The sequence below is a fragment of the Citrus clementina genome, unplaced genomic scaffold, assembly GCF_000493195.1.
Source record: "Citrus clementina cultivar Clemenules unplaced genomic scaffold, Citrus_clementina_v1.0 scaffold_2, whole genome shotgun sequence".
Classification (NCBI taxonomy): domain Eukaryota; kingdom Viridiplantae; phylum Streptophyta; class Magnoliopsida; order Sapindales; family Rutaceae; genus Citrus; species Citrus x clementina.
The window spans coordinates 28,880,566-28,907,550 of record NW_006262688.1 but is presented as its reverse complement, the minus strand read 5'-3'; the positions used below and the strand labels follow the sequence as shown (position 1 = coordinate 28,907,550).

The 26,985-nt window shown below is 35.9% G+C and overlaps 3 protein-coding genes across 3 annotated transcripts; 1 reads left to right on the top strand and 2 right to left on the bottom strand.

The window, feature by feature from the left end:
- The first annotated feature begins 10,917 nt into the window (after positions 1-10,917).
- LOC18050814 lies at positions 10,918-13,928 on the top strand. The gene is made up of 2 exons (XM_006448363.2): positions 10,918-11,980; positions 13,145-13,928. Exons 1-2 carry the CDS (start codon positions 11,429-11,431, stop codon positions 13,784-13,786), a joined length of 1,194 nt encoding a protein of 397 aa, XP_006448426.1. The 5' UTR covers positions 10,918-11,428; the 3' UTR covers positions 13,787-13,928.
- Positions 13,929-14,270: 342 nt separating this feature from the next.
- LOC18050813 (probable leucine-rich repeat receptor-like protein kinase At1g68400) lies at positions 14,271-17,554 on the bottom strand. The gene is made up of 2 exons (XM_006448362.2): positions 16,115-17,554; positions 14,271-15,324 (listed from the first exon to the last, which is right to left on the bottom strand). The coding sequence occupies exons 1-2, from the start codon at positions 17,457-17,459 to the stop codon at positions 14,651-14,653; spliced, it is 2,019 nt and encodes a 672-aa protein (XP_006448425.1). The 5' UTR covers positions 17,460-17,554; the 3' UTR covers positions 14,271-14,650.
- Positions 17,555-19,829: 2,275 nt separating this feature from the next.
- On the bottom strand, positions 19,830-23,645 carry LOC18050812 (LEAF RUST 10 DISEASE-RESISTANCE LOCUS RECEPTOR-LIKE PROTEIN KINASE-like 2.1). The gene is made up of 3 exons (XM_024190517.1): positions 22,761-23,645; positions 21,973-22,017; positions 19,830-21,628 (listed from the first exon to the last, which is right to left on the bottom strand). Exons 1-3 carry the CDS (start codon positions 23,560-23,562, stop codon positions 20,496-20,498), a joined length of 1,980 nt encoding a protein of 659 aa, XP_024046285.1. The 5' UTR covers positions 23,563-23,645; the 3' UTR covers positions 19,830-20,495.
- Between the last annotated feature and the right edge of the window lie 3,340 nt (positions 23,646-26,985).

The window sequence follows — 26,985 nt, the reverse complement described above, 5'->3', positions numbered from 1 at the left end:
TTCCTCAAGAATCCTTTCCCTTGCCTTACTCACTTGCAATACCAAAATACCGCATGGTAAGAAATATCATCTTTTTTTTTTTTTTGAAATAGTAAGAAATATCATCTTAAATTGGCATAATGAGACCAGATATGTAGAATAAAATATCAGTTCCACAATCCAAGATATTTTTATGACTGATTTAGCAAAAGCATCTCTTACTCTCAAGGAAAAATAATTTCATGGCTTAGCAAATAAAGACTGATATACAACAATACTTCTAATGTAATCATCTCAGTAAGATTTTTATAAGAAAATTAAAGAGAAAAAAGAAAAAAAAAATAGGGCCCCTGCAAAGGGAAGGACTTGTGTGTGCACTTGGGGCTAATCAAATAGAGGTTCCATTGCCGCAAAGCAAATGAGAGTGTTGGTTTAGGACAGCAACATCAAGTCGTTTTAATGGAGATAAAAGAGTAGACCTGTTTTTCCCAATTTGTACGATTTGTTATGATAAAAAGCAAAATTGTTTGCAAGAAAGCACCAGCTTGTAGTCCAATCCAAGGGGTTGGTCCTCTCAGCTTAAACAAGAAACCCAAGGCCGCAGCAACTGGAATTCCAAAGACATTGTATGCGCCAAGATCGACGTAAGCTCCTAATGCTTGCCAGCTGATCATTTAAAAAAAAAACACCAGATTAATAATGAAGCTGGCCCATAAATTCAAAATACGATGAAAACAGACAAGTGGGGATGGACAACAATTAACCAGAAAGCACAGTTTTCAAGCTGTCCAATACAACTGATAAACACATCAGAGTAGCCATGGTTGTGACGTGGTCGACAACTTCCTTTGTGTTGCTAAGAACATAAACAAATACACGCCGACTGTTTAACAAAGTCACAATTACTATCATAGACTCTGAGATCGCCAGAAAGATCACAGCTTTAACAGCCACAGAAGCTGCTTTCAGGTTTTCTGCTCCTTATTCATTCGAAAATCTAGTGGTACATATACGTCACAGGAAAATAGGAAAATGAAAAACGAAAAAAATCAAATAAACAATGAATAGATAAGTGCAGTATACATGGATTTGAATGTAGGTTGAAGCTAGCAAGAACCTTGCTGCAGCACCGAGTCCATCCGGTATTGTATTCAGAGTGTAGACATTTGCTATACTGTACGTTCAACAAAGATAACATATGGCAATTACAAAGCTGTTGAATTTGGAATATTAATTCAGGTTCTCATTTCTATTTTAGCAGTTGTTATGAATCTGAAATGATCTAGACAGAGCATATACCATACTGACGGAACCGAAGTTTCAAGCTTTGGATTTGGAAGAAGCCCAGACAGCAGTGTGAGAAGCTCAAACGCGGTTCAAGGCTTCATTTTATTATATATGCCACCAAACCTCTTCACTTCCAGAAAAAAACAATGCAACATTGCCCTCTCTTAAGCTTTCCTCTTTTTTCTCTTCATCTAACGTATCCTTTTCCTCCAAAAGCAAAGTGCCATCATCATCACCCACTTCCAGTTCCAGAACTTGGAAATCTGGCATTACAAGTTCTCTGACTTCCCTGCAGCTAGCAACATATCCGACCCCTGAATTGAGTTTGACTGATACTGCCGTCTCTTCTGAAAGCGGAGCCAAATGAAACTCTATCTCAATTTTTTTTTTTCAATTTTATTTTGAATTCATAAACTATATACAGCATTCAAGGTACGGCATTAGATGAGTAAACCATGGGTTAAACAGAAGCACAAACAGACTTCAAATAGGTCAAGTACTCGCAACCACAAATTGTGATGATTATAGTTCTTAATAGTCAGCAGATAAATAGATTTGTTGTTTTTTTTTTTTTTTGGGGTCAAAAGACTTGGCTGATTCAAAGTACCATTTTACAGAAATTTATTTAGGAAAGAGCATATTAGAAGAGTGGGAGAAACAAAGGCAAATTCAAAATCTGAAAGGACATTTCTGTAGTGAATCCAGTCCTGCATATGTGAGACTGAAGGGTAATTAATTTAATATTGGTAATTAAATTATGAATATTCATAATTTCATATTGGTAAAAAATCATCCATCCACCCTGCGATGTTAGTTATTGTCAAATACTGGTTTATTCATCTAGACGTTTTACTTCCGTCCATGTGTTTGCTAATGCCGATTGGATTAGACTAAATTGAAGTAGATTTATTACCATCTTGTATCTGAATAATTATAAGTTAAATTAGATAAGTTATCACTCCAAAAAAAATAATTATAAAATAAATTAATTGATATAGATAAATTATCTCAAGTTATTCCACGAGAGCCAACTATCCAATAACTTAAGGGTTGTTTGTTTTATGTTTGAAATCTTAATTTGGCTTAATTTAAGATGTTTTGATAGTTTCAGCTTATTTGATTTTGTATTTAAAGTCTTATTACAAGACATTTTTATCTGATTAAGAAAAGCAAAATTTCTTGAATTTTCAGTCCTCTATTTAAAGAATAATTGGTGCAGATTCTGTGCTACTCATTGAATCATTGGCTATTTTTTATTTTTCATTTATCTTCCCTAATAGTAATATGGTCATTGCTTTCGTGCATAATACAAAATATCCTCCACCTTATTTACTTTGAAAAAGATCCAAACATGTCATGAACTTGGGTTGGATGAAAACGACTCATATTTTATCCTACAACCAAACATGGTATTAAATAAAGCTAGAGATGATCAGTAAACACTTGTAAGTAGTAGGTTAAGATCCCCGATCCAGCGCGAAAAAGGGAGGAGTTAATCATACATCTTTTTGTACATTAATATTCACTTAAGTTATGTTTGGCACGCAAGATTGAATTAGACTAATTATTAGAATTGGACTAAATTAGAATGGATTATATTAGGTTGGATTATATATAGTGCTGACTTATGTTTGGTATGGTATCAGATTGGATTATGCTAAATTAAATTTACATGAAATTAAATAGTATTTACATTAATATTTGAATTTAAATATCAACTATTTATAGATATTTAACAAGAAATAATATAATTAATTACAAATAAAACTAATAAGAAATACACACACACACAAATAAAGAAGTATACATTATTTAAATTATACATTATTTCAAATGAGATATATCATTTCATTAAATAAAATAAATAAAATTATTCAAATAACAAATTAATTAATATATTTTAAGTAAATCATGAATAAAAATAAATTACTTAATTAAAAACAATAAATAAACAATTTTTTAAGTTATAAATAAAATGGTGTAATAAATTATGGAAGATATTATAAATGGACAAATATTTTTCTTGACATTATCTAGTCCCAACTAAACCCACATGAAAATTAGGATTAACAATCTCATGAATTTAAGATTAAAATTTGAATCTATTCCATTAGTCCAATCCAAGTGAGCATGCCAAACATGGTATTAATATTTTATCCCAATAATTAGTCTAATCCTACACTTAATCCTATCTCTCAAACATAGCCTTAGAGTATGACCAACTGAATGTAATCAAAATCTTCTTGATGCCTGTACTTAGTAACATACAAATCCTTCGAGTTTAGCATGAATTCAATCAAATTGGATAAGATCGTATATGTTATTATCATGTGTTTGTGTACAAGTTTTCGCCCTGCACTCACTCTTAAAGTTACTGGGAATAGCTCCAACTTTGTTCGAATTCTATCCTTAGCAACATGGTTAATTAGTAACTATAGTGATTTCAAATTAAATTTTTTCATTCAAAGAAAACTGCCTTGTAAGAATATTGTCAAAATTAATTTACTCTTCTGACGAGCCACTTGGACAATGGGAATTGTTTGCGGCTGATTTTGGGTCAATGAATAAAAAACCACAAAACCAACCCAAGAGCAATAAATTTATATTTTTGTCGGGGAGCGGGGTACCTCGCTTGTTCGGCACGTGCGGGCTGTTTGGGCTTTTTGTGGAGTGGAGGAGGATTGAGATGACGAAGGATATGGAGGGGGTCTGACTTTAGGTGCGGAGGGCTAGTGAAACTCGCCTTAAACCTAAGTATTTATATGGTGTACCCCGGTCGCCGTGCCACCTGACGCTATTTTAGTGGCGTTCCCTGCTGTCATGTCAGGAATATTCTTATTTTCATGCGTAAGGCGGTTTAGACGTTTCAAAAATATGGTAGTAATAGAGGTGTGGGTGTGTGCATACCTTAACGGAACCTCATGGCGCTAGGGTATGCTGGTTTACCTCGCCTTCGGGCCTTCTCTGACCCTCCCTCTTTAAATTTATTGTATTATTTCTTATTGGTGTTGACCTCGAACAGATCTTCACGATCGAATCGAGTCAGATACCTCAAGTTCCCCTGATTATCTTGAAATGGAGCAATTATAACTGAATAAGGCGTGGCGTAATAAGATGGAGTCACATTAATGGCAAAAATTTAACTGCAATCATATTTGGTAATAAAAAAGGAGAACAAGCATCATCTCATAAAGTAAAAAACATACTTATAAACGATAAAACCAAGGCCATTACATGATAATGTTCTGTTATCTTAAAGAAATGGGGGATCCTGAGATCACCCTTGTTATTAGAGACTTGGAGAATTGAAAAGTGCAACTAATTAGTTTAGGGTACTCTGAGTAACCCGCATGATAAAGTACACCACACAATAGATCAAATATCATAAACGCATAAGCATTGAAGAAAAATAAATAAAGTAAATAGAAAGAGGTAAAGTGCTTCCCTTTATTAGTAGTACTTCCTCGGTATGGCAGTATTTCACAAGTGCTTTATAATTGTTCTTTTCATTTAGAGTAGCGTGTGTGCTCATTCCTTTTCTTCCTTCGACACCCGAGGATCCAGGGGTACCTCTAACTCTTCGATTAACGCTGAATTAGGACTTTGGGGTACCTCGGGTACATCATGCATAACCGCATCTACCTTCATTGGCCCTACTCTTTTTTGTTTTAGAGGACTAGTTGTCTATAACACTTTCCACCGCGCAGCTCTTCATTGTATTGCAAGCGCCTAATTAGTAAGACGAATAAATGTCATTGCACTACTGGGGTACCCGAGGTACACCAGGAATATTCAGCCCTTTCCCACGTGGGATTGGACGAGGTGGGCTGTGTACCCGGGGTGCTCAAGAGGGTACTGGAGGTACCTCGGCTCTCTTGGGTTTCTCCTTATTTCTCAAAACTTCGACTTTGTCTTTCTCCCGTTTTAGGTTACACTTCTCATCCATTTCTATTTGTTGCAGAGCTCGAGAACGAGCTTCTCCATATGAAAGAGGGCGGTGTTTTTGAAATGATCGTCATAACTTCCCCAAACGCAAATTCTTTTCAAAATGAGTGAGAGTGTGTTGGTGACCAAATGTATCGGTACACAACACCTCTTGGTGGAAGCGGGTTACGTACTCGGCTAAAGACTCCGAATCCCCTTGCTTGATGAAAGCAAGCTTGGAGGATGTTATATCTTGGGTGGATGCATAACCAAACTCATGAACAAAATATTTTAGGAGTTGGTCTAAGGAGGATACACTACCTGCCTTCAACGATCGGAACCATGACTTGGCTGGTCCGGCGAGGGTATGCGGGAACATCCGGCACATAGCATTGTCGCCCACTCCTTTAATCATCATCTGGTCACAATACAACTCAGCATATTCCACGGGATCTGAGGTACCCGAGTATTGTTGTATTTGAGGCATGGTGAACGCTTCCGGGATAACCGCTGTCCGAATCTCGATGGTGAATGGCGAGTTATACGCTACTGGCGCTAGAGCATTGGTGGGGTTTTGTTTTTAAAAAATGAGCTTCACTTGAGCTTCGAGGTACTCCATTTTTTCCAGGAACTCGCGAGGTACCCCAGGTGCACCTGAGGAGGCCGCTGTTGTCTGGGAAGCTCTTTTGGTGTTCAACTTGTACCGGAAAACTTCACGGGCTTTTTGTTTATGTTTGGTATCCTGGCTGCTACGGGAATAACAAGAAGCAGTGGAGCGTTCTTCCCGAGAGCCGCCGGTTTGAAACTTTGAACGGGTGCCCGACGGCCTATGCTTTAGTCTACTTCTTTCCGGTATTTCAGATCTTAGTATGATCTGCTTCTCACCGCGTGGAGGCGGGACATCTTGAATTACCGGGGAAGTGGCTGCTTCGGGTACCCGAGATCCTACTACTCTGAGAATCGCGCGAGCAAAATCTTCAAAGTGTTTATAAGTAACGGGCTCCTCGTCGGGTTGAATACCAGTTGATTGCTTAACAAATTTGTCTTTCTCTAGGCGGGATGCCCTCCTTGTCGAGTCACCCCTCTCATCACTGCCTTGGTCCTCCGCTTCATCATGGCCTAACATTTGGTTATCAGCGGGTATGTCGAGTGCCATGGTTGCGCAAGCGCACGTACCGACAAGCTTAGCACCGTGAGGAGGCTTTTTGCGCACTCCCTACAGACGGCGCCAATTGTTTGCGGCTGATTTTGGATCAATGAATAAAAAACCAACCCAAGAGCAATGAATTTATATTTTTGTCGGGGAGCGGGGTACCTCGCTTGTTCGGCACGTGCGGGCTGTTTGGGCTTTTTGTGGAGTGGAGGAGGATTGAGATGACGGAGGATATGGAGGGGGTCTGACTTTAGGTGCGGAGGGCTGGTGAAACTCGCCTTAAACCTGAGTATTTATATGGTGTACCCCGGTCGCCGTGCCACCTGGCTTATTTTAGTGGCGTTCCCTGCTGTCATGTCAGGAATATTCTTATTTTCATGCGTAAGGCGGCTTAGACGTTTCAAAAATATTAGTGGAGAGCAAGTTTGTGGCGTATTCATGTGCTGGGCGTAGTGGAGTGGTCCCGCGTACCTCTGCAATTCCGTTGTAATTTTGCAGGTGTAGCAGGAAAAACTGGTGGTCCCAACTGTTACAATATCAAACTTTTGGCGAATTTACTGGCGTGACAGGCGGCTGTCTCCTCTTTTGCGACACAAGATTTTCTCACCGATTCCTTATTTTCTGACACATGTTCAACCGATCTTTTTGAGATTTGGAGCCCATCTATCTCTTGATATTTTACGAACATTTTGCCTCACCTTTTTGTCCTTGCTCAGTGTACCCCAGGTACCGAGTTTTGTGGGGTAGGTCGGGTACCCCTTGTGCCGAACTAATTGTGTAGGTAGGGTACCCTGGGTGCCGAACTAATGGTGTAGGTCGGGTACCTCGGGTACCGAGTTTATAGTGTAAGTCGAGTATCTCGAGTACCAAGTTTATTATGTAGGCTGGGTGTCTTGGGTACCGAGCTAATGGTGTCGGTCGAGTACCTCGGGTATCGAGTTTATAGTTTAGGTCGGGTATCTCAAGCACTGAGTTTATAGTGTAGGTCGGGTACCTCGGGTATTGAGTTTATAGTGTAGGTCGGGTATCTCAGGTACCGCGTTTATAATGTAGGTCGGGTATCTCGAGTATCCCGGGTACCGAATTTTATGGGATAGGTTGGGTACCCCGGAGGATAATTAATAATTACATAACCTTTGCATCGACACTTGGCGCTTCATTTTCAATACTCTATTTATCCCCAAACAGGAATGATGTCATTTGAGATATTTTCATAAATAGTTACTCAAAATTGATTAATTTTCTAGAATACAATACAAGAACTATCGGCGTATGGTATTGTATTAGATATGAAAAACTAAAATTCTTATTTCTTGAATAAATTTGTTATTTATCAAAAGCACAGTAAACCATTTTCTAATTCACCCGGTTCAAATCTCTTTTAAAAGGGATTAATAAAAAAATTAAGGTATTAATAAGAACTAAATTAATTTTTAAGCTAGAAAAAAAAAAAAAGAATTTACGGGTATGAGTGGGGAAATTTGGTCCAAAATAATACGGGCTCAGTGATCTTCAGCTGTACACCACATATTGCCGTGTGATTTTGAAGTAAAAAATGGAAAGTGCTTAACAGGCTTATTGTGAAAAAAGTTATTGAGGGAATTGTAGAACAAATTGATTGGATTAATAAACCAAAGTCCAGTGTGGTATATTTTAAAACGCAGAATCCCATCAGATGATCTCTGCATCATCATATTTCTTCCAAAAATTTGTTTTAACTTAAATGGCATAATTGAGGAATCTTTCCTCCACCTCAAACGAAGTTAATTTTGTATTTAATTGCATTTATTTGATAAGAGTTCCTTAACCACCAAGTGGAAGTTTTGTAATTAAGTTCATTTAGATGCATTAGCCCTTTGAATACCAATTTAAATGGTTTGTAAGTGCATTTATTTGTATAAATAACTCCTATATTCTCCCCCTTGATTTTCCTCTCTCTCTCTCTCTCGCTCTCTTTGTTTAATTAATCATAATTATGTACTTTCAAAGAATGTATGGTTAAAGAAACAAAATTAACTATCGAAGTGCATATCTATAATACGCTTTGGAAATACTAAGAATTAGACAATCTCTAAATTACATTTAGTATAAGTTATGATTAGTAAAAATGAGATAAAATGAGTAATAAGCAAGTGGGGTTAAGTTGGGCCAATTTCTTGTATTTGTCTTTTTTTTTTATTGTGTAAGTTACACAAATGTACGTAACTTCGGAAAATCCAAAAAATTAAGCATTAGTTATAGTGTAATTTGACTTAATAGTGCACATCAAATCCTTATTTTGTAATTAAAAATAGTAATCTAACTAAAGAAAAAAAATCCTCCGAGATTATTCGGATAATTAATATATTCATATTTATGGGGGGGCAGTTAGAAAAAGAAAAAGAAAGAAGTTCGATTTATTGATTCTTGCTGTAGCGTATAAGATTTATAAAAGGTCATAGTCACTTTCATGCCTTAATGGATAACAAAATTAGAAAGTTAACAGAGATCTTGCGGGTGTTGGAGTGTCCTTGTCTCACTTTAGAGTAGCTTGTGAAATGTAAATTATGATAATGGAGTTACTAATTAATGAAAATGAAAGCAGACTAATATATGTATATAATTGTCATAATGGTGAAGGTATCTTTGTATAATATTTTCCATCAATCATGTTACACTTTAACTTGCATCTTTTTAATGGTATCTATAGGTGAGGGAGTTATTTGTTTCATTTCTAGGTACTAAATATTTCTCAGTTTCTATGTAGTTTAGTTGAAATTTAATTTAAAAATATGTTGTAGTAAAACATATTTCAATAGGTCCAATGTAATCTTTGGATATCAGATAATTTAATATACCGAAAAAAAATATTTCAATACATTCATATTTATTTAGAATATTTTATTATCTTACTAATAACATTTATAAGGACATAAATATGTAATGATATTATTTTAACATATGCTATTCACATGTGACAAAAATATAAACAAACATATGATATTCAAAATGTATAAAATCAGATTCAGATTTAAAACAAATAGACACCACCTAAAAGCTTAAAAATCGTGGGACTAAATTGACTTGAAATGTTATATCTTACACGAGTAGTTATTCTTCAATGTTTAAACCTAATGGATGCGAGAGACTGTTGAGGAATATGCAAGATTGTAATGCGTAGAATGATTTATTTTAGACTATTGTAATTTCTTCAATACTGATTTGCGATAATTAAGGAGTTGCAGTGTGTGAATCAGATAATTTTTAATATTAAATTATCAGAATTTCAGACCCAAAAGAAGAAATTATCATTAAAATCAAGAAATTTAATTTTATTCAAAATTTCGACTAATACAAATTTACTCAGAATTATAAAGAAAAAAAAAAACCCCACAAGTATAACCACTTTGGAAGCCACTGCCATTCTGCCACGTGTAGACCACGACCCCAATAGCGTTCACACAAATTCTTGACTTGAACTAAATCTAAAATCAAGGGGACGTCATCGCATGCAACGCAGGCGTGATTGGTATTCATGCGCGCGACCTCCATCTTGTCGGCTCCATGGAAATTTCGTGCGCTACTTGTCGTGTGTTTCGTGGAGTTTTCTTTTCTCTTCCCTTCTCTTCCCTTCTCTTATTCGTTGTTGTTGCCAATTTCTAGAAATCAAAGTCAAGTCTGAAATTGGCAGTTCAAAATTTTACAACTCTGAGTAAGCAACACACGGAAACTACCCTTTTTTTTTTCCTTTTTCTTGTTAATTTCGAATTAAAAGGAGGAATTATTGTTATTATTACACTATTCGTTGGCGGCCATTCTTTTTCTTTTTCTTGACTTTCTTTAAACAACGTTCAAAGTCCAACATGAAATGAAACACCTTTGCATGTTCAAAATACGGTGGCTTTTAGAAACACCTACACACGGCCCACATGATAAATCCAATTGGCTGCTTTTGCACGTATAATTCGATGCTTCCACCCTTTATTTATTTATTTATTTTTGGTTATATCATTATCAATTGTGTGGTAAATGAATTTTTTTTACATTCAATCAACTCTGTTAGATGCATAAGACTCCCCCATGTGTATTAAAAGACCCCTAATGTGTAATAAAAATATTTTTCAATACTATATTACTATTATATCTGTTGGTATTTGCAATCAACAATTATTTTGTTATAATGTAGTCTAAATATTTGAGTCTAAGTTAAATCAGTTCTAATTTTAAATATTCAGAATAAAATCGTTCTTCACTAATGCGCATTAAAAAACTCAAACCAATTTCTCATTCCTAAAAAAAAAGATCTTATCCAATGGATGAAATTGAGATGTAAATTAACAGTTTAATAAAAAAGAATAAAAAGTGTGTGTTGCTTGAGATGATTAAGAGAATAAAAAAATAAATGATAAATATATATATGTTTTCACTTTTTTTTTTTTTTGGGGGGGAGTAAATTTGTGATTATTTATATAAATTAAAACCGACTAAGTTGCATATGAACTTGGAAGAACTGTTTTAAAACACCTCCCTAAAGAAACTGACCATTATTGTTAAATTTCAATTTGACAAGAAACTCTCTGATAATAAAAACCATAGTAAATTGTTGGAGTCAAAGAGAAAATAAACCCCGGAAAAAGCGTTATAAAATCCGAACACAACATAAAAGCTCTTCTCAAGTTTTTATCACTGCAAAGACAATTATAATTCTAACCCATGCATCACGTCTCTCTCCCCATCTCTTTCCTCTTAGCCTCCCGACTTTCTTGGCTAATCAATTACTGGGTTTGAATCTTCTTCACCAATGATGTTCAGTTCCATGTATAAGAATCACCAACTGTGATTCATATTCTGTTTCTATTCCAATAGTGTCCAATTGACATCTCTTGGCACCAAAGAAAAGAACTGTTTATAATTTATATTGAAGAATCATCCTTTTTTCACTCAAAGTTTAAGCTTTCTTGAGAATCAAACAACATCCCTTCTTCTTTTTGTATAGTTTCTGTTCAACACTTTCTCTTTCCGTTGCACCAAACTGATCTAACAAACTCCAAAAACTTTAAACTTTAAACCCACTAAAAAGGCCACAAAACTTTCTCTCAAAAAAATATGAAGAGCCAAAACCAAAACCAAAACCAGAACTTATCAACTTCATTCACCAAACTCTTTAACGCACAGCTGCATATCTTCAATCTGCTTTCGTTCTTTCTCTTCTTTGGCTGTGGTCTAATTTTTGGGATCGTTCTAAGTTTCTCTTTGAAAGATTTTTCTTTTAATCTTCACATCACGCAGTTCTCTCTTTCTCCTCCTTCAACATCAATAAAAGTGGCAGCTTCGTCACAAAAGTTGTCAAATTCCAGTCGAGTTGGACTTGCTGAATTTCTGAAGCCACCGAATACAACACATGATATGGAAGATGCAGAGCTGTTGTGGAGAGCTTCAGTGGTTCCTAAAATTCCTGAGTATCCATTCAAGAGAGTTCCAAAAGTTGCTTTCTTGTTCCTGACAAGGGGTCCTGTTCTGTTGGCTCCATTGTGGGAGAAATTCTTCAAAGGCCATGGAGGTTTTTATTCAATTTATGTTCACTCTAGTCCGTCCTTCAACCAATCTGATGCAGAGCCCGAAGGTTCTGTGTTTTACGGGAGAAGAATTCCCAGCCGGGTCAGTTTTTTTTTTTTTTTTTTTTTTTAAGTTTCATATTTAGTTGATGTTTCTGTAGCATTAATCTTGCAAATATGGACAGAATGAATTATTGGGATCATTAAAAGATGTGTTTCAATCAAAAACTTTTAAATATCAAATAATGTTATAGGGATATTAGGGGGCTTAATTGATGCTTAAGAGAGAGTAAATCAAAAGCCTATTTTGTCTCTCAAGTATTCTGGTAATTCCATATGCCAAGACCAAGCAACACGTGTTGCATTAGTGGAAATTTTATATGCTTACCATGGAGTGTAGCCTACGTCAAATTGCTGGAAATAGTTAAGTTTGAGTTGAGGCCAGTTAGGTTCTGATTAAAATATTAAGAGGTCAAGCCCAGTTTGGGTTAGAATGTTTCTAAGTAAATAAAATATTATTTTGGGTTTTTTTCTGATGACTTTGAATTTTCAGTCTTCGACTACTATTTTTTAACGTGATAACCAAATGTCATAACAATCTATCCCCTACATCACGCAAGTTGTGTAGCCAAGATGGATACGCATCACGTGTATCACTATCAGATTTGAATCGATCTTTTATCTTATATGCTTCACATTCATCTAAGTGATTAATTTTTTTTCCAGTTATATCTGGAACCCATGTGTCCTGATCAATGATCAGGGGCTGCCACAGGTCTCATTGTTGATCAAACAGACCCATGTGCCGCTAACCTTGACATTTCGTCAACCGAAATTCAGCATTTAAAACTTCAAAAAGAGTGGCTTATGCACCAAACCAAGGCACCCTATTAATTGTGGCGCCAATAAGATTCTTAATTTCGGCAGGAAGTCTTAGCTTTCTACACTGCCATTGTGCAATATGATGCTTTACACACATTTTTTGTTCACAAATTCCACAGACCTAACTCTCAACTGAAAGGCACATAAAAATGATGAAGAAACGGGGGGAGGTCTAGCTTAATTAGAAGATTTTCTCATTGTGGGTCATTATGATTTAGCATTATCTTTCAATCAACCTCCTGTGGCGTCGGTTGATGTTAGCTTTACCACTTAGTAACAATAATGGCTAAGCCACAACACAGAAATGTTCATTCTTATTAGATGCAAATTAGCATAGTTTAATACTTGCATAATGTGTTTTCTAATGTTCTTCTAAATGATGCAGGAGGTTAAATGGGGAGGTGTTAATATGATAGAAGCCGAGCGCCGGCTATTAGCCAACGCACTGTTAGATTTCTCAAATGAACGTTTTGTTCTCTTATCAGAATCCTGCATTCCTCTCTTCAACTTCTCCGTCATTTATTCACACCTTATGAACTCCACCCAGAACTTTGTTGAGGTCTATGATCTAGAGGGTCCTGTGGGCCGCGGCCGATATAGCTTTAGAATGGCTCCAAAGATCAAAATTTTTCAATGGAGGAAAGGCTCCCAATGGTTCCAAATGGACAGAAACCTTGCCACTGAAGTTGTATCAGACAGAACTTATTTCCCCTTGTTCCAAAAGTACTGCAAAGGCTCATGCTACGCAGATGAGCATTACTTGCCAACATTTGTGAATATGAAATTTGGTGCGAAGAATGCAAATAGGACGTTAACTTGGGTTGATTGGTCACATGGTGGGCCTCATCCAACAAGATTCCTAAGATCGAGTATCACTGTTCAGTTTTTGCAGAAGTTGAGAAGTGGAAGCAGATGTGAGTACAATGGAAAAAGCACCAACATTTGTCACTTGTTTGCGAGGAAGTTCTTGCCCAATACTTTGGATAGGCTGTTGAGGTATGCACCAACAGTCTTGCACATCAGCTAATATACATACATACAGCTTCTGAAAAAGAAACCATTCTTTATTTCTTTCTATGTAAGAATTTTGCATAGAGAACACGATCAAATTTTCTAAGGTGACAGTTTATTGTTGTTAGTAAAATTTATACAATGATGTCGTTTGATCAGGAATGCATTTGCCTTGCGGCATATGAATTTTTCACTTCAAGTCTCAAGAGACTCAGAACCACATGCAGCTTTGCTCAAACTCAGATTTTGAGCAAGGCTACAACTTAAAACCAATATGAATTTGGTCACTCTCTGTCGCATATGAAGAGGAAATTAATTGACCTGCCCCAAGGTGTAATTTTGGACTTACTCCATTAGACTTTTCGCAAAAAGTTGGATCTGAACAGTCTTATAAATGAAACTCTGACAGTATCATCGACACTAGTAAATTAAAAAGTAAACAATAGTTCCAAGCAGAATAGACAAAATGAAGGATCAGTTTTAGTTAAGTAGACATTCTCTAATTATAAAAAATAGGCTGCTTCCATGAGATTAGCTGACAAATTGAATTGTTCTGTGCACATGGACGCTATATTATCTTTGACGAGAGGGAAACTGATCCTTTCCTGCAATTATCTGAACAACTTTGATTAAACAACAATTCCTCTGCCACAATTTGTTCTTATGGGGTCAAAACATGGCTTCCAACGTTCATAAAACTCTAAAATAACTATCTCCAACTTCGCTCAATTACCCCAAGGCAAAACCCCAGATTGAAAATGACAATAAAATTGCAGAAAATGCATCCCCAAATTTACAATATTTTAATTACTCAAAAGTGATTTAAAGAACTTATAATTAACCAAATAAATTCTCTGTTAATCTACTCACCATCAGAGCATCACTGACTCAGTCCCCCCAATGTGTCTTCAGACAAGCAAGGTGAGTCAGACACCGAGTCAAAGTTCTCATGACACGGTGACACTTCCACTCCACGTAACTCCTCAATCAATTTCACCACGTGGCTCATGTTAGGCCGTTGATCAGGCGAAGCCGAGGTACAAGCCATGGCAACTTGCAACAATCCCACCATTTCCTCCTCAATATCCTTATACCTCATCAACTCCAAATCAAAAACCTCAGCCGTCCACTCTTCCCTCACAACTGACTGGACCCACCTAGGCAAATCCACGGCCCCACCACATCCCATCCCGGCCCCACCTCCATCAATAACAGACGGGCACTTTCCAGTTAACAACTCCAACAAAAGTACCCCAAATGAGTACACGTCAGATTTCTGCGATTGTTTTCGGCCGTCTGATGATGACAGTTCAGGTGCACGGTACCCGTTTGATCTTGGGACAGTACTCGGAGGTGCAAAGATGGAAAGGCCGAAGTCCGATACACGTGCATTTCCGGTTTTGTCCAGGAGGACGTTTGTCGACTTGATGTTACCGTGGTTGAGTTTAAGCGATTTACATGTGAAGTGTATGAAGGCTAGCCCACGTGCCGCGCCCGCTGCTATTTTCAGCCTAGTGGTCCAGTCGAGTGGGGTTCGCCCCGGCCCCCGGTTACCTGCAAGAATAAATAAATAAAACCACTTAATTAACCTATCAACTTAACAAAACTACACTTTCGCCCCTAATGTCACGATCAATAAAATACGGGGCCTGTGGGTCCCGTACAAGTTATGATGTGATCGACGGACGGAGAGCTACAAAAATGGGTAATGCTTTTACTTTTTGATCATATTAGCTGGGATAGAGCAAGAACCAAAACACAGTAAAGGAACAAAAAGAAGAGGCTGTATTAAAGAGAGATTCAAAAAAGAAAAAAGAAAAGAAAAAGTCGAAAACTCAATATTGTCTGCTGGAAACAGCAGATGGCTGAGGTGCTCTAGTAACAGTAATCCCAATTCCCAAATCGTAATTAAATGGCAGCTGCTGCTTTTCTGAGAATTTCTGTCATTTTGTCATCAAATAAAACAGTACCTTGTCTCCTAAAAGAGTGATAGCTCATAGCGATAACGCTAGACGTAAAGCCAGAGCTAATCAAATATTTGTGATACTGTTGTGAGAGGGACTGCCAAGAACAATAAGGCAAAAGCAGTTTTTGTAATTCCACCAAATGCAGAAACACTATTATGAAGTTTTAGCTCACATGAGATGGTAGTAAGCAACATATCATTTTATGCCAATTAGTTCCCAAAAATCTTAAATTCGAAACTACATAATCAAACCTACAACTACTGCAAAATAATAAACAAACAAAAATAAAAGAAAGATATTATATTTTCAACAAAAATTAAGGTAAATGTGCAAGAAAAACTAAAGCTAGCTTTCAAAAATTAAAAATTGCAACGTACCATGGAGAAGCCAAAACAAGCTGCCATTGGGCATGTATTCAGAAACAAGCAATTTCTCCTCTCTAGCAAAATAATAAGCCTTCAACCCAACCAAATTCGGATGCCTTAATCTCCCAAGAACCTCCATGTGTTGTTCAAATTCTCTCTTGCCACCAATACTCGCATCTTTTAATCTCTTAACAGCCACCACGCTCCCGTCATCAAGCACCGCTTTGTACGCAGTCCCAAACCCGCCTTTGCCCAGCATCTCTGCCGACGCTCTGAGCAAATCCTCTAGCTCAAACCGCTTCGTCCCTTCAAAAAACACCATGCTCCCTCGCTCGTACCCCGCCTGTTGTGCTGGATATGGGCTTGAAGAGTAAACAATTTTCTCGCTTTCAAGAAGTTTTGATCTCGTCTTGTTCTTGACGTAGTTTCTCCAAAAGTAACAGTAGAGCAAGAGTGAGATTATTGCGAGAACTAAGAAGTCTCCCACTACTATTGCAATTACTGCAACTGAACTTATCTTGGACGAGCTTGTCTTCTGTGGGCTTGCCGGTTTGTTGTTCGGGTCTGTGTTTGTGGGTATGGAGCTTGGAGTGGATGAAACTACGTTCGTTGGGTTGTTTCCTGGGTTTAATGGCGACGCTATGGCTCCGTCGGATCCGGGTTTTTTCGGGTCGGTTACCATGGTTTTGCATGCCTGCATTGGGGAACCGCATAGAGCTGCATTTTGTGTGAATGCAGAGTCCGGAAAACCCGATAAAGATTTGGGTATTTGACCAGATAAATGGTTACCGGAGACGTTGAAGTCTTGAAGATTCCGGAGATCCAGACCCGTAATGGGACCCGAGAACCGGTTTGCTTCAAGTTTGAGAGTCAAAAGATGAGTCAAATGGTTGACTGTTAGCGGAATCTGACCAGAGAAGTTGTTAAAGGAGAGATCGAGGCGGTAAAGTCTAAACAGGGAGCTTACGGAGTCGGGAAACTCGCCGTTAAAATTGTTGTGTGAAAGGAAGAGAAGTTTTAATGCCGTGAGGTTGGAGAGGCTAGGAACTGGACCGGTGAAACGGTTGTACTTGAGGCTTAAAACACGGAGCTGAGTGAGGGAAGTGAGCGGCTGGAGCGAGCCGCTAAGTTGGAGGTTTTCCAACACGAGGTGTGAAACTCGGTTCTGAAGACATGAAACGCCGGTCCAAGAACACGGGTCCGTGGTTGAGTTCCATGTGGCGAGCTTGTTGGCTTCGTCTGAAGAAGCTTTGAAGTCTAGAAGTGCGTTCAAATCTGGGTTTGTAGAGGCTTTGAGGAGCGAGAAATGGACGGCTAAGATTAAGAGAGTGAAATGCAGCGTTTTGTGTGCGTCCATTGCTGCTGCAAAGAGAAGAAGAGACAGAAAGAGAGAGGCGAAGGGTTTCGGCTCAGTGTGCTTTCTGACTTGTGAGTTCGTAGAGGAGAAAAGTGTTGGTGGAGGAGGGTATTTGTGTAATTAGGGGGAAGGTGGAGGGCTTTTTTTTTGAGTTAGTAAATTAATGCCAGTATTAATGTATTTTATGGTACAATGACTTGATTGAGTTGGTAAACTGAAAAGCTTGTAACGTGTACAGTGAGTATCAGCGGCGGATTTAAAAAAATAATTTATTGGGACTAAATTAAATAACGACAAGACATAAAAACTTAAAATTTAAATATATAAACTTGAATATAATTTTTTTGGTTTAACGAAATCTCTAATTAAAATGTGGCACTCACGATCTAATAATTAGAAATTAATAAAATAATAATTAAAATTTAAAGAACGCGGCTAACTAATAATTTGACAGAGGTTATTTAGAAATATGATCATTTTTCTTTATTAAATAGAGGTATTTTCTTTTTCCTACAGTAAATCCGCCACTGGTGAGTACTGCCGGTCTGTAGGGGAATTATTGATTAAAATTATTTGTTACTGTCTAAAACGATCATCTGCTTAGCGGTTTCAGGATCGACTAATCTAAGACCGTTAGATGGGCTGAGTAGCGCTGAGTTTTGGGAACCTTCGTAAAATGGACGGCAAAGATTCAAGGATTTGGAGCCCCTTTTTCAGTTTTATCATATAATTTTCGTCTTGGTTATTTTGTACAGTTGGATTGAAATTGGAAAACAAATTTCAAACGAAAAAAAAAAATTTCCAACGACTAGTAGAGAAGTGTTGTCGAGTGTTATGATGAAAATTGAAAAATATTATAGAAAATAAATATTTCTTACGAAATATAATTTTTCCTTTAAATATGTTTAAAAAAATAAATTTTATGAATTCAATTAAACTCATCTCATTTTCCCCATTTTATAGATTAAGTTATAAAGAAAAATACAATCCAATCAATTGAAGAACGAGGCTACTGTCATTTTTATATAAAGTTTTAGTTAACAAATTAATAGATTGAAATGTGAGTAAAATTATTTATGATAATTGAAAATAAAATTAAGTTTTTTTTTTCTTCGGAGAAAAATAAAACGAATGTTAAATGTAACACTTCATAATCATAGTAGCATGCAGGCAGCAGCCAACGGGCTACGGACCCGTGGGAACCCGTTGCGATATTTTTGGTGATTAAGACGAGGGAGCGTGGGAGCAATCATGCAAAACGATTGATTTTGCCTTTAATCAGACAATCTTCTTCCGAACTTGCACCGCTGACAGGCGCGTGCCCTAACCTCACATGTTTTACCTCGCTGTATTAATTAATGGAGGTCTTCGCTCCTTGTTTTTGTAATTTAAGATTAAAAAGTAAAATCTGGTGAATCATTCGAAGTTGAGGAATGATAACGAAGAGAGGGACAAACTGGTAATTTAAATGTAAAAGGCCTCGACTGGACTACGGCCAGAATAAAGTGTTGTTCTTTCTTCGGCTCTTCTCGAAGTGCTTCCGGATCAAATTCAAAGAGATCAGCTTTAGCTTTTGGGCTTTGGCTTTTTGGCTTTTGCTTTCTCTTCGTTTTTGAACTGTTAAGAGGAAATCGGTCATTTTCTTGCTTTGCTGCTGAAGAATGTGCTTTCGGAGTACCTTTTCCCCAAATTATGAGTTGGTGGCCTTCGGTCCGCAATCTTATATCATAATATATATAGAGTTTTTGAATACTTCCGAAAATGTATTAGAAACCCGGCCCTAAATAGTAAATGGCATTGTCCTCTCAATGTGTATGTCGGGTCTAACATTTAACCATCGCCATGAGCTTTTGTTGAACTTTACAAAATTTTTATTATACTCGTAACTTGATGCATGGTAGATTTTCTAATAATAAATATATGGCAAGCGTATACGCATTCAAACAAAGCATACTTAGAATCATATTAATTAGTAATTTTTATTTCATTAGGATCATCGAATATAATATTCACTGATTTAATTAATTAGGCACTAGAAAATTTATGAGGTACTGCTACTGGGTTGGTCAATGGTAAATCAAACTGAGTATAAAGTTGGCGTATTGAAAAAAAAAAAAATTACTGAATGTATAGAAATGCAGAAACAATTGGGAGAGAAGACTTTACTTGTATGTTCCCAACGTGGGAGCAATTATGGGACACAAAATTAAAGAGATTCCTTCAACGGGTTTCAATAAACTAGAAACAATAATGAATTAGGAGTCTTGAGCTCCCAACTCAAATTTGGCGCGGGAGATACAGGAGAATAGGACCCATGTAAGATGCCATCGGCATCAGCCCCTCACAAAAGTGTATAAATATGCTGGGAAGTGCAAATATCGAGCATTTCAGCAACTTTCATTGCATGGTTTATTACAGAGTAATCATTCACAAAGTTAGAGCCCTTGTAAGATCTAGGATAAGTGAATAGGAAAGATAGATATGGAGGTAAAGTGTGAAATCGAGGGAACCGCTCAATGGTTTAATGGTAAATTACTTTTCTTTCCACCCCTATGCACAGGGTTTGAGTGCCTCTAATTTGTATTCTAGAGTTTGTACCAATCATATATGGATGTAGATTTGGTACATTTAGTCCAAGGATCGAAGTAGTACCATCACATGGTTGATAAAAAAGACACAAGTAACACATGACTGTCTAGGCATTTGCTCATAATTGGGCACTTTTCTTGGACTTTCCATTCAGTTTTGCATTACTTAACTAGTTAATTCTGCTTGTTCTTTTTCCTTGGGCCTCTCATTAGGCCCAGTGCCTTCCTCAGAGTAGTGGTCCAACAAAATACGCAATTTGCTCAAATACTATTAACTGGTCCTGAGTGAATCTTATTTTTGTCACTCTATTACTGCCTCGAGTTCTTGTCTTTCAAGCACTTATTTGGCCACAATGCAGTCAGCAGTATGTTTACATTTATCTGAAGTTTTAACATAAACAGCTGAGAGGCTATCATGCTAAAGAAATGTCAAAGGGTTCATTCAGTTTTAACATGTGGCCATTGAAGACTCGGTCTGGCGCACTAGGATACTTGAAGAATCTGGCTGTGATCCTGAAGAAAGCAAGAAAGGCCTGGGGGGAATTTGTAAGGAATCAAGGCTTCCTTCCAACATTTCCACCACCCGATTCATTGCTGGCCGGTCCGAGGGGTTGTTCTGTATGCACCACAAACTCACTAGTATCATCTTCCTTGCATATTCTTTATCCTCTTCATTTTCAATGCCTTGCAATCCAAGGTCTTCCTCTAGTTCAAGACGCTTGTAAACCCAATGTGGAAAATATATGTCACTGCTACGATCAACTGCAACATTGGCATTGTTTTTTCCTCCAGTCATTTCAAAAACCATCATTCCATAGCTATAGACATCCGACTTGTAAGAGACTTCTCCAAAGTTCCTGCAGAAAACTTCTGGTGCAATATAGCCAACAGTACCTCGTGCACCTGTCATCGACACAATACTCTCTCTTCCGTGACAGATTTTAGCTAGGCCAAAATCAGAGATCTTTGGACAGAAGTCTTCATCTAGGAGTATGTTGTGAGGCTTGATGTCAAAGTGCAGAATCCGGGTGTTGCAACCACGGTGTAAGTACTCTAACCCTCGGGCAATGCCAACTGCAATTTTGTACAACACTTCCCACTTCAATTTTTGATTTGTCTCCAATGGATGCTTTTCATAAATGAACTTCTCAAGAGATCCATTGGACACAAACTCATAGATGAGAGCTCTTCTGTGACCCTCAAAACAGAATCCTAGAAGAGTGACAATGTTAACATGGGAAGTCCTGCTAATGCTAGCAACCTCGTTGATAAAATCTTCACCATTACCTTTGGTTTCATTTAAGACCTTTATAGCCACATTCCGGCCATCAAGTAGCTTGCCTTTGTAAACCCCTCCATAGCCTCCTTGGCCAAGTTTGTTTTTGAATGAATTGGTCATTTTCTTAATATCTGCATAACTATATCTTTTAGGAGCTAGAGATCCATAGTTCCTTAAAAATGCCTCAATGTTTCGATGGTTGTCAGTTTTTTTCTTCCAGAATATCACTGAGTTATCTGATGACACTTTTTTCTTTACAGCTATAATTATCAATATGACGCAAATTGCAGAGACAGGCAATCCTGCAATCAAAGAAAGGAGTCATCAAAACTAAGGTGGCACTCAAAAGTGCATTCTCTAACAACTGAAGACGGATGGAGTTTCCTAAGAAGTAGAAATTGAAGAACAAGCAGAAAGATTCAAATTATTCCACAAATTGTGCTAGCAGATTGAGGATCCTCAGTGTCTTAAATGGTTCCTTATTTCCACAGAAGGTTGCGAAGAAGTATTTGCGACAGAGAATAAATTTGAAATGATTTGAAGGCAGAACAGCAGCAAAAATTCAAAAAGGACAGACTAAACACTTGCCTTAATTAATTATAATTACCATATACCAATAACAGTTTTGATTAAAAGGATACATTACCTATTATCAGGGCCACCTTGGCCTTCAATTTCAGTTTGCCATCTCCTGTAACAAAGTAAAAACAAAGTTGCGTTAGTTGAGACTATAGAAATTGATATAATTTGTTGAAACAAACCAGCCGCCTTCTCCAAACCCAGGTAAAGAGCCAGAAGAAATCTAGAAAATAAAGAAAACCATGTAGAACGAGAGTGACTTGTTTTGTGGCATGTTATTAGATTGTATGCAGCTTATCTAGTTTATTGGCTTTCTATGGAAAAAAACACATAGATAAGTGTAAACGGATTTAGAAAATAAATACTCGGCTTTTCGAGGGCCCTCCCCTCTCCTCTATTACTTGTTGGAGTTCCCCTGTCTCCCATCCTCTTTTCAATTTCCCGGTTAACAACCGCGGACCCCTTTTGTTGAATAGAGTCCCTCTAAGGAAACAGAAAATTGAACATCAGAGTTGAATGGCGTTCTTGGTATTTTTGAATGCATGATACAAAGATGACCTTGGTCATGAGGAAATGTTTATACTGTTGCTCGATAAACTACTCAGTACTGACAGAACTCAATATACACCAAAGCAAGCTCCCAAGAGCCTGATTTGCCAAATTTCATAACACTATCTCATCATTCAAAACTGTTTATTCCAGAAACTGGTCAGATATGCTGATAACATGATAATAATCTGGAGTCAGTTCTATGGTGGACGGGGGCGGACCCTGCGGCATTAATTTTTCCTTCATAGTATGTTTCGAACCCCTTCTGAGAGAATCAAGTAAAAATAAATTAAGAAACATACATACCGGGAGTACAATGCTTAGCATGCGGCCTATCAGGGCAATAGCACTTGACATTGAAAGTATCCACATCGAAGCCACACTTGCCACCACTTTCAACACAGCGGCTGCAGTCACTCGCATTCCATTTCAACAAAAACCCTTTTCTCACCATTTCTTCAATCCCAATATGATCACTCATCCCCTCTCCATTCATATCCACAGCCACAGGTGCCACCACTGATTCTTTACATTGCTTGGAAGCAGAATCCGAATCAGAATCATCCTCAAACATTCCCAAAACTGTATCATCACTTGAACAATTACCAGCCAGCAGCTTGTACCGTAACAGTTTCGCAGGCAATGAGTTGCTGCAGTTGTATAGCAACACCGCTTGTTTTTGGTCAGGAGCCAGATGGAACTCTGCGGGAAGAGACACATTTTTTATGCGAGGAAAAGTACAAGAACCGTCGCTGTTTGTTTCAGAAAAGGCTGCGTTTGATACAAGAACAGAGTGATTATCGTATACAATTTTCTCAACAATGTACTTGGTACCACTGGAGAGTTTGAGAACTGGGTTCCCTTTGTCATTGCATGAAAGATTGAATCCGGGGTACCCACAATAGGCTTCTTGTTGATTTTCGATATAGAATGGGAAGCCTATGTTTTGGCCATCGCCACAGGTTTTTGCAACACAGGCTAGATATTGAGGGTCGATTTTTCCTGAGACTGTTCTTGCTAGCAATAAGTAGAGAATGAACATACAGAAGCTTGTTAATGGAGAAAACTTGGAAATGATAAGCTGTCCAAACTTGAAGTTTTGATCCATATGGATAGGTTGAATTTTGTTGAATGAATGTGATGACTAATACCAGGATAAGATTGACTTCGTCAGAGCCCGTGATATATTGATCCCAACACCTCCAAAACTTGGCTTAATTCCACAATTGAAAAAATATATATATATTTGCAATTATAGCCATCAAGTCCCTTCTAATTTCCAAATATTTTGTATAGGACATTGAAGAATACTTGTATAAAAGGACAAGAATTGAATCTAACTCAGGACTCAAAAAGGTAAACTCCCGTTTTTACAGTAATTGACATGTGGTGATGCATGTTGAAAAAATTTTAGGGTGTGTTTGGTAACACTTTTTATTCAGTATTTTTTATTTTTCAAGAATAAAAATTAAGAAAATATGTTTGGTAGACAATTTTGTAACAGTAAATTGAAAACAAGGAAAATAAAAAATTCTCATTCTCTATCATTTGTGAAGAAAAGTTGGAGAACGTCAAATTGGACTTCTCCAACTTTAAGAGAACAATGGAAAAAAGTCAAAAAAGAAAAGAAAAGAAAAGAAGTTTGTTAGTGACTTGTCTTTCTTGGGACCCGCATATAAATCTCATTTAATTTTCTTTCTCCTTTACTAAAATCTCATCCCCCTCCAATATTTCCATACATAAAAATAATTTATACAATTTGTGTCCGACTTTTAATTATTAAATTATAAAGATAATATATAGTGATAATTGTAAATTTATTTTATTTGATCAAAAGTAAAGGCTAAATTAATGTAATTAAAAATTAGTTCGGAAGTAGTACGGGGTGATTTACTTGTGTCAAGTATGATGATTTTTTTTTTCTCTCTTTAATATTTTAACTAATGATTCAGACATGCAAATAATTAGGTATATGTGAATGTAAAAATAATTTGTACTTTACTTTTTTATAGTATTATTTGGAATGTGAATTTGAATTGCATAGTTGTGGTCGAGTTCATTTGCATTTTATTTTATTTAAATTAATAATAAAAAATAATAATAGACTAATAAAAAAATACATTGAATAATAAATAGTTCAAAAATGTGTTTTATAAAATATTATACCAAATAAATTTTCATTATTTTTCATTCTTTCAGACAAACAACCAAACGCGTTTTTACTATTTTTCATTTTCATCTAATATTTGAAGAAAGCTACTAAATGTGTCTTCAATTTTAAAAAATGTCACATTAAAAACATCATTTTCCTTTTCTAAAACATATATTAAAAAAAATACTAATTAAAAAACAATACCAAACACACCCTTAAATTCTTGTTTTCATCATTCCTCTAAAATTTTTGAATTTAAAAAAGTTACAGACAATCAATGTTGTTTTCTCTCACTTTATTATCTCATTCTAATTATTATTATTTTTTCTCTCTTCAATCTTTGTCTATAATTTAGTTGCCACCATTTTTTGAAACCTAGTGAAGAAGAAGAAGATTTTTTATGATGAAGATGATTTTGCCAGTAAACTTGTGCTCCATTGTTACGGTCCCACTTTTCTCACCGGCTTGCAATCATGGCTTTGCTGTGCCGCCATAAATGAATTGAAAAAAAAAGAGAATCCCATGTAGCTGTTTGGGTTAAAGATTTGGACGAATGCTGAGTCTAAGTCATCTTAGAGTAAATTTTAGCCACGACGGAGGGAATCAATGACCAAATCTACTGGCAACATCATGCCTATCAAAGAAGAAAGAAGGCTTCTTCTTTTTTTGTCTTTTATTATTATTATTATTATTTTGATGTTTTTGTTACTGTCAATAATTTATCTCGATCAATTGAGTTCTGTTAAGGATTTTTTAAGCAGTTATTAGTCTGTCGAATTATTCTTGTTTAGTTTATCTTAGACTAACTCTCTCCAAAAGGGTATATACGAATGTAACACCATTGAGTAAATTATATTAAAGTAAATTTTATAATAAATAGAAACATAAATTTAAAATTATTGTATTAAAATTTAAATTGTTTTGAATAAAATAATAATTTTGACAATATTAGTACGTGAGAATTTTTTAATTGTAGAATGTATTTAATGCAAATATTTATTTTAAATCTCTACAACAAATACAAATATATTATTAAAATAAATTAATAATTTACATATTTAAATTTACTTAAGTATTAAAATATTTTATACTGTTAGTCTACTAGATAGATTACACTATTTATATAATATTCTTATTTATTAAAGATTTTAAAGTCAATCTTTTAATTATTATTTTCAAAGGTATTGTAATTAAAAAGGAGTCTTGATATTTTCTTTTTTAAAACTTAGGAGTCTGTATGATTATTTCTCCAAATTTTGAGAGTATAAATATCATTTTTCCTATTCATTGTAAAGTAAAGGATAAGCTTAGAACATCTCCAAAAGTCTATATCAATTTTATTCTTCAAATATCTATTTGCACACCTATGTGGTAAAAAGGAAAGTGAGAAAATATGTTATTCTCCAAAGGCTCTTCAAATATAAATAAATTAATATTATTTTAATCAAATAAATATTTTTTCAAAGGAAAAAGAAATGGTAATTAAAGCACTTCTCTCTCTATATAAAAAGTAATAAAATATAAATTAAAGAGGAAGAAAACAACTTTATAAAATTGAAGAAAGAGAATTATTTCTTATTTGAACAATCTTAATTGAAATGTCATTTGGAGTTTTAAATATTGATGTGACTTTTTAAATAAGTAATAAAATTTTATTTAAAGAGATTTTTTGAAATGCTCTCAGAAACTTCTAAGTCGACCGGCTGATTATTGTATTTTATTTATTATTATTATTTTTCTTTATGAATGGTGATCAATGTGTTTCACTTTCAAATGAAAGTATTGAGAAGAAGAAACAATAACAGAGCTGACTCTACTAAACAAGTGGCCGCAAATGCCCCACCGTTGTTTATTATTATACATATCAGTAAAAAAATGAAACTCCCCCCCCCCCCCCCCCAAAAAAGGAAAGAAATGGAACACTTGAAGAAATCAAAGTTGTTCTATTCAACAATTCTTTAATAGAATATTTTCTGTTCAACAATTCTTAGTGAAAAAATCCCTTTGGATTGATTATTTTAAGGTTAATGATCATGATTTAATACAAATTTACTTTAAAATGAAAAAGAAAGACATTAATAGTTGGACTTATAACAAAAGAAGTGAATTAAGAATAAAGAAAATATCCACCGTCCACTCGTTTTTTTAACTTTTTAAAAAATACACAATTCTTTTTTTATTTTTGCTGGAATCCACTTAAAGTTACATTTTGTTTCACTTTTCCACTTCCGTTTGGAATCCGTTAAGGAAACTAACGAAAACTTTAAAAAATGACCATTTTACCCCCAAACGGAAATTACAATTTCACTCTAAAAAATACCAAAAATAATCAGATTTAATAATGAATATCATTGTTGGTACGTTAATGAAATACAAAAG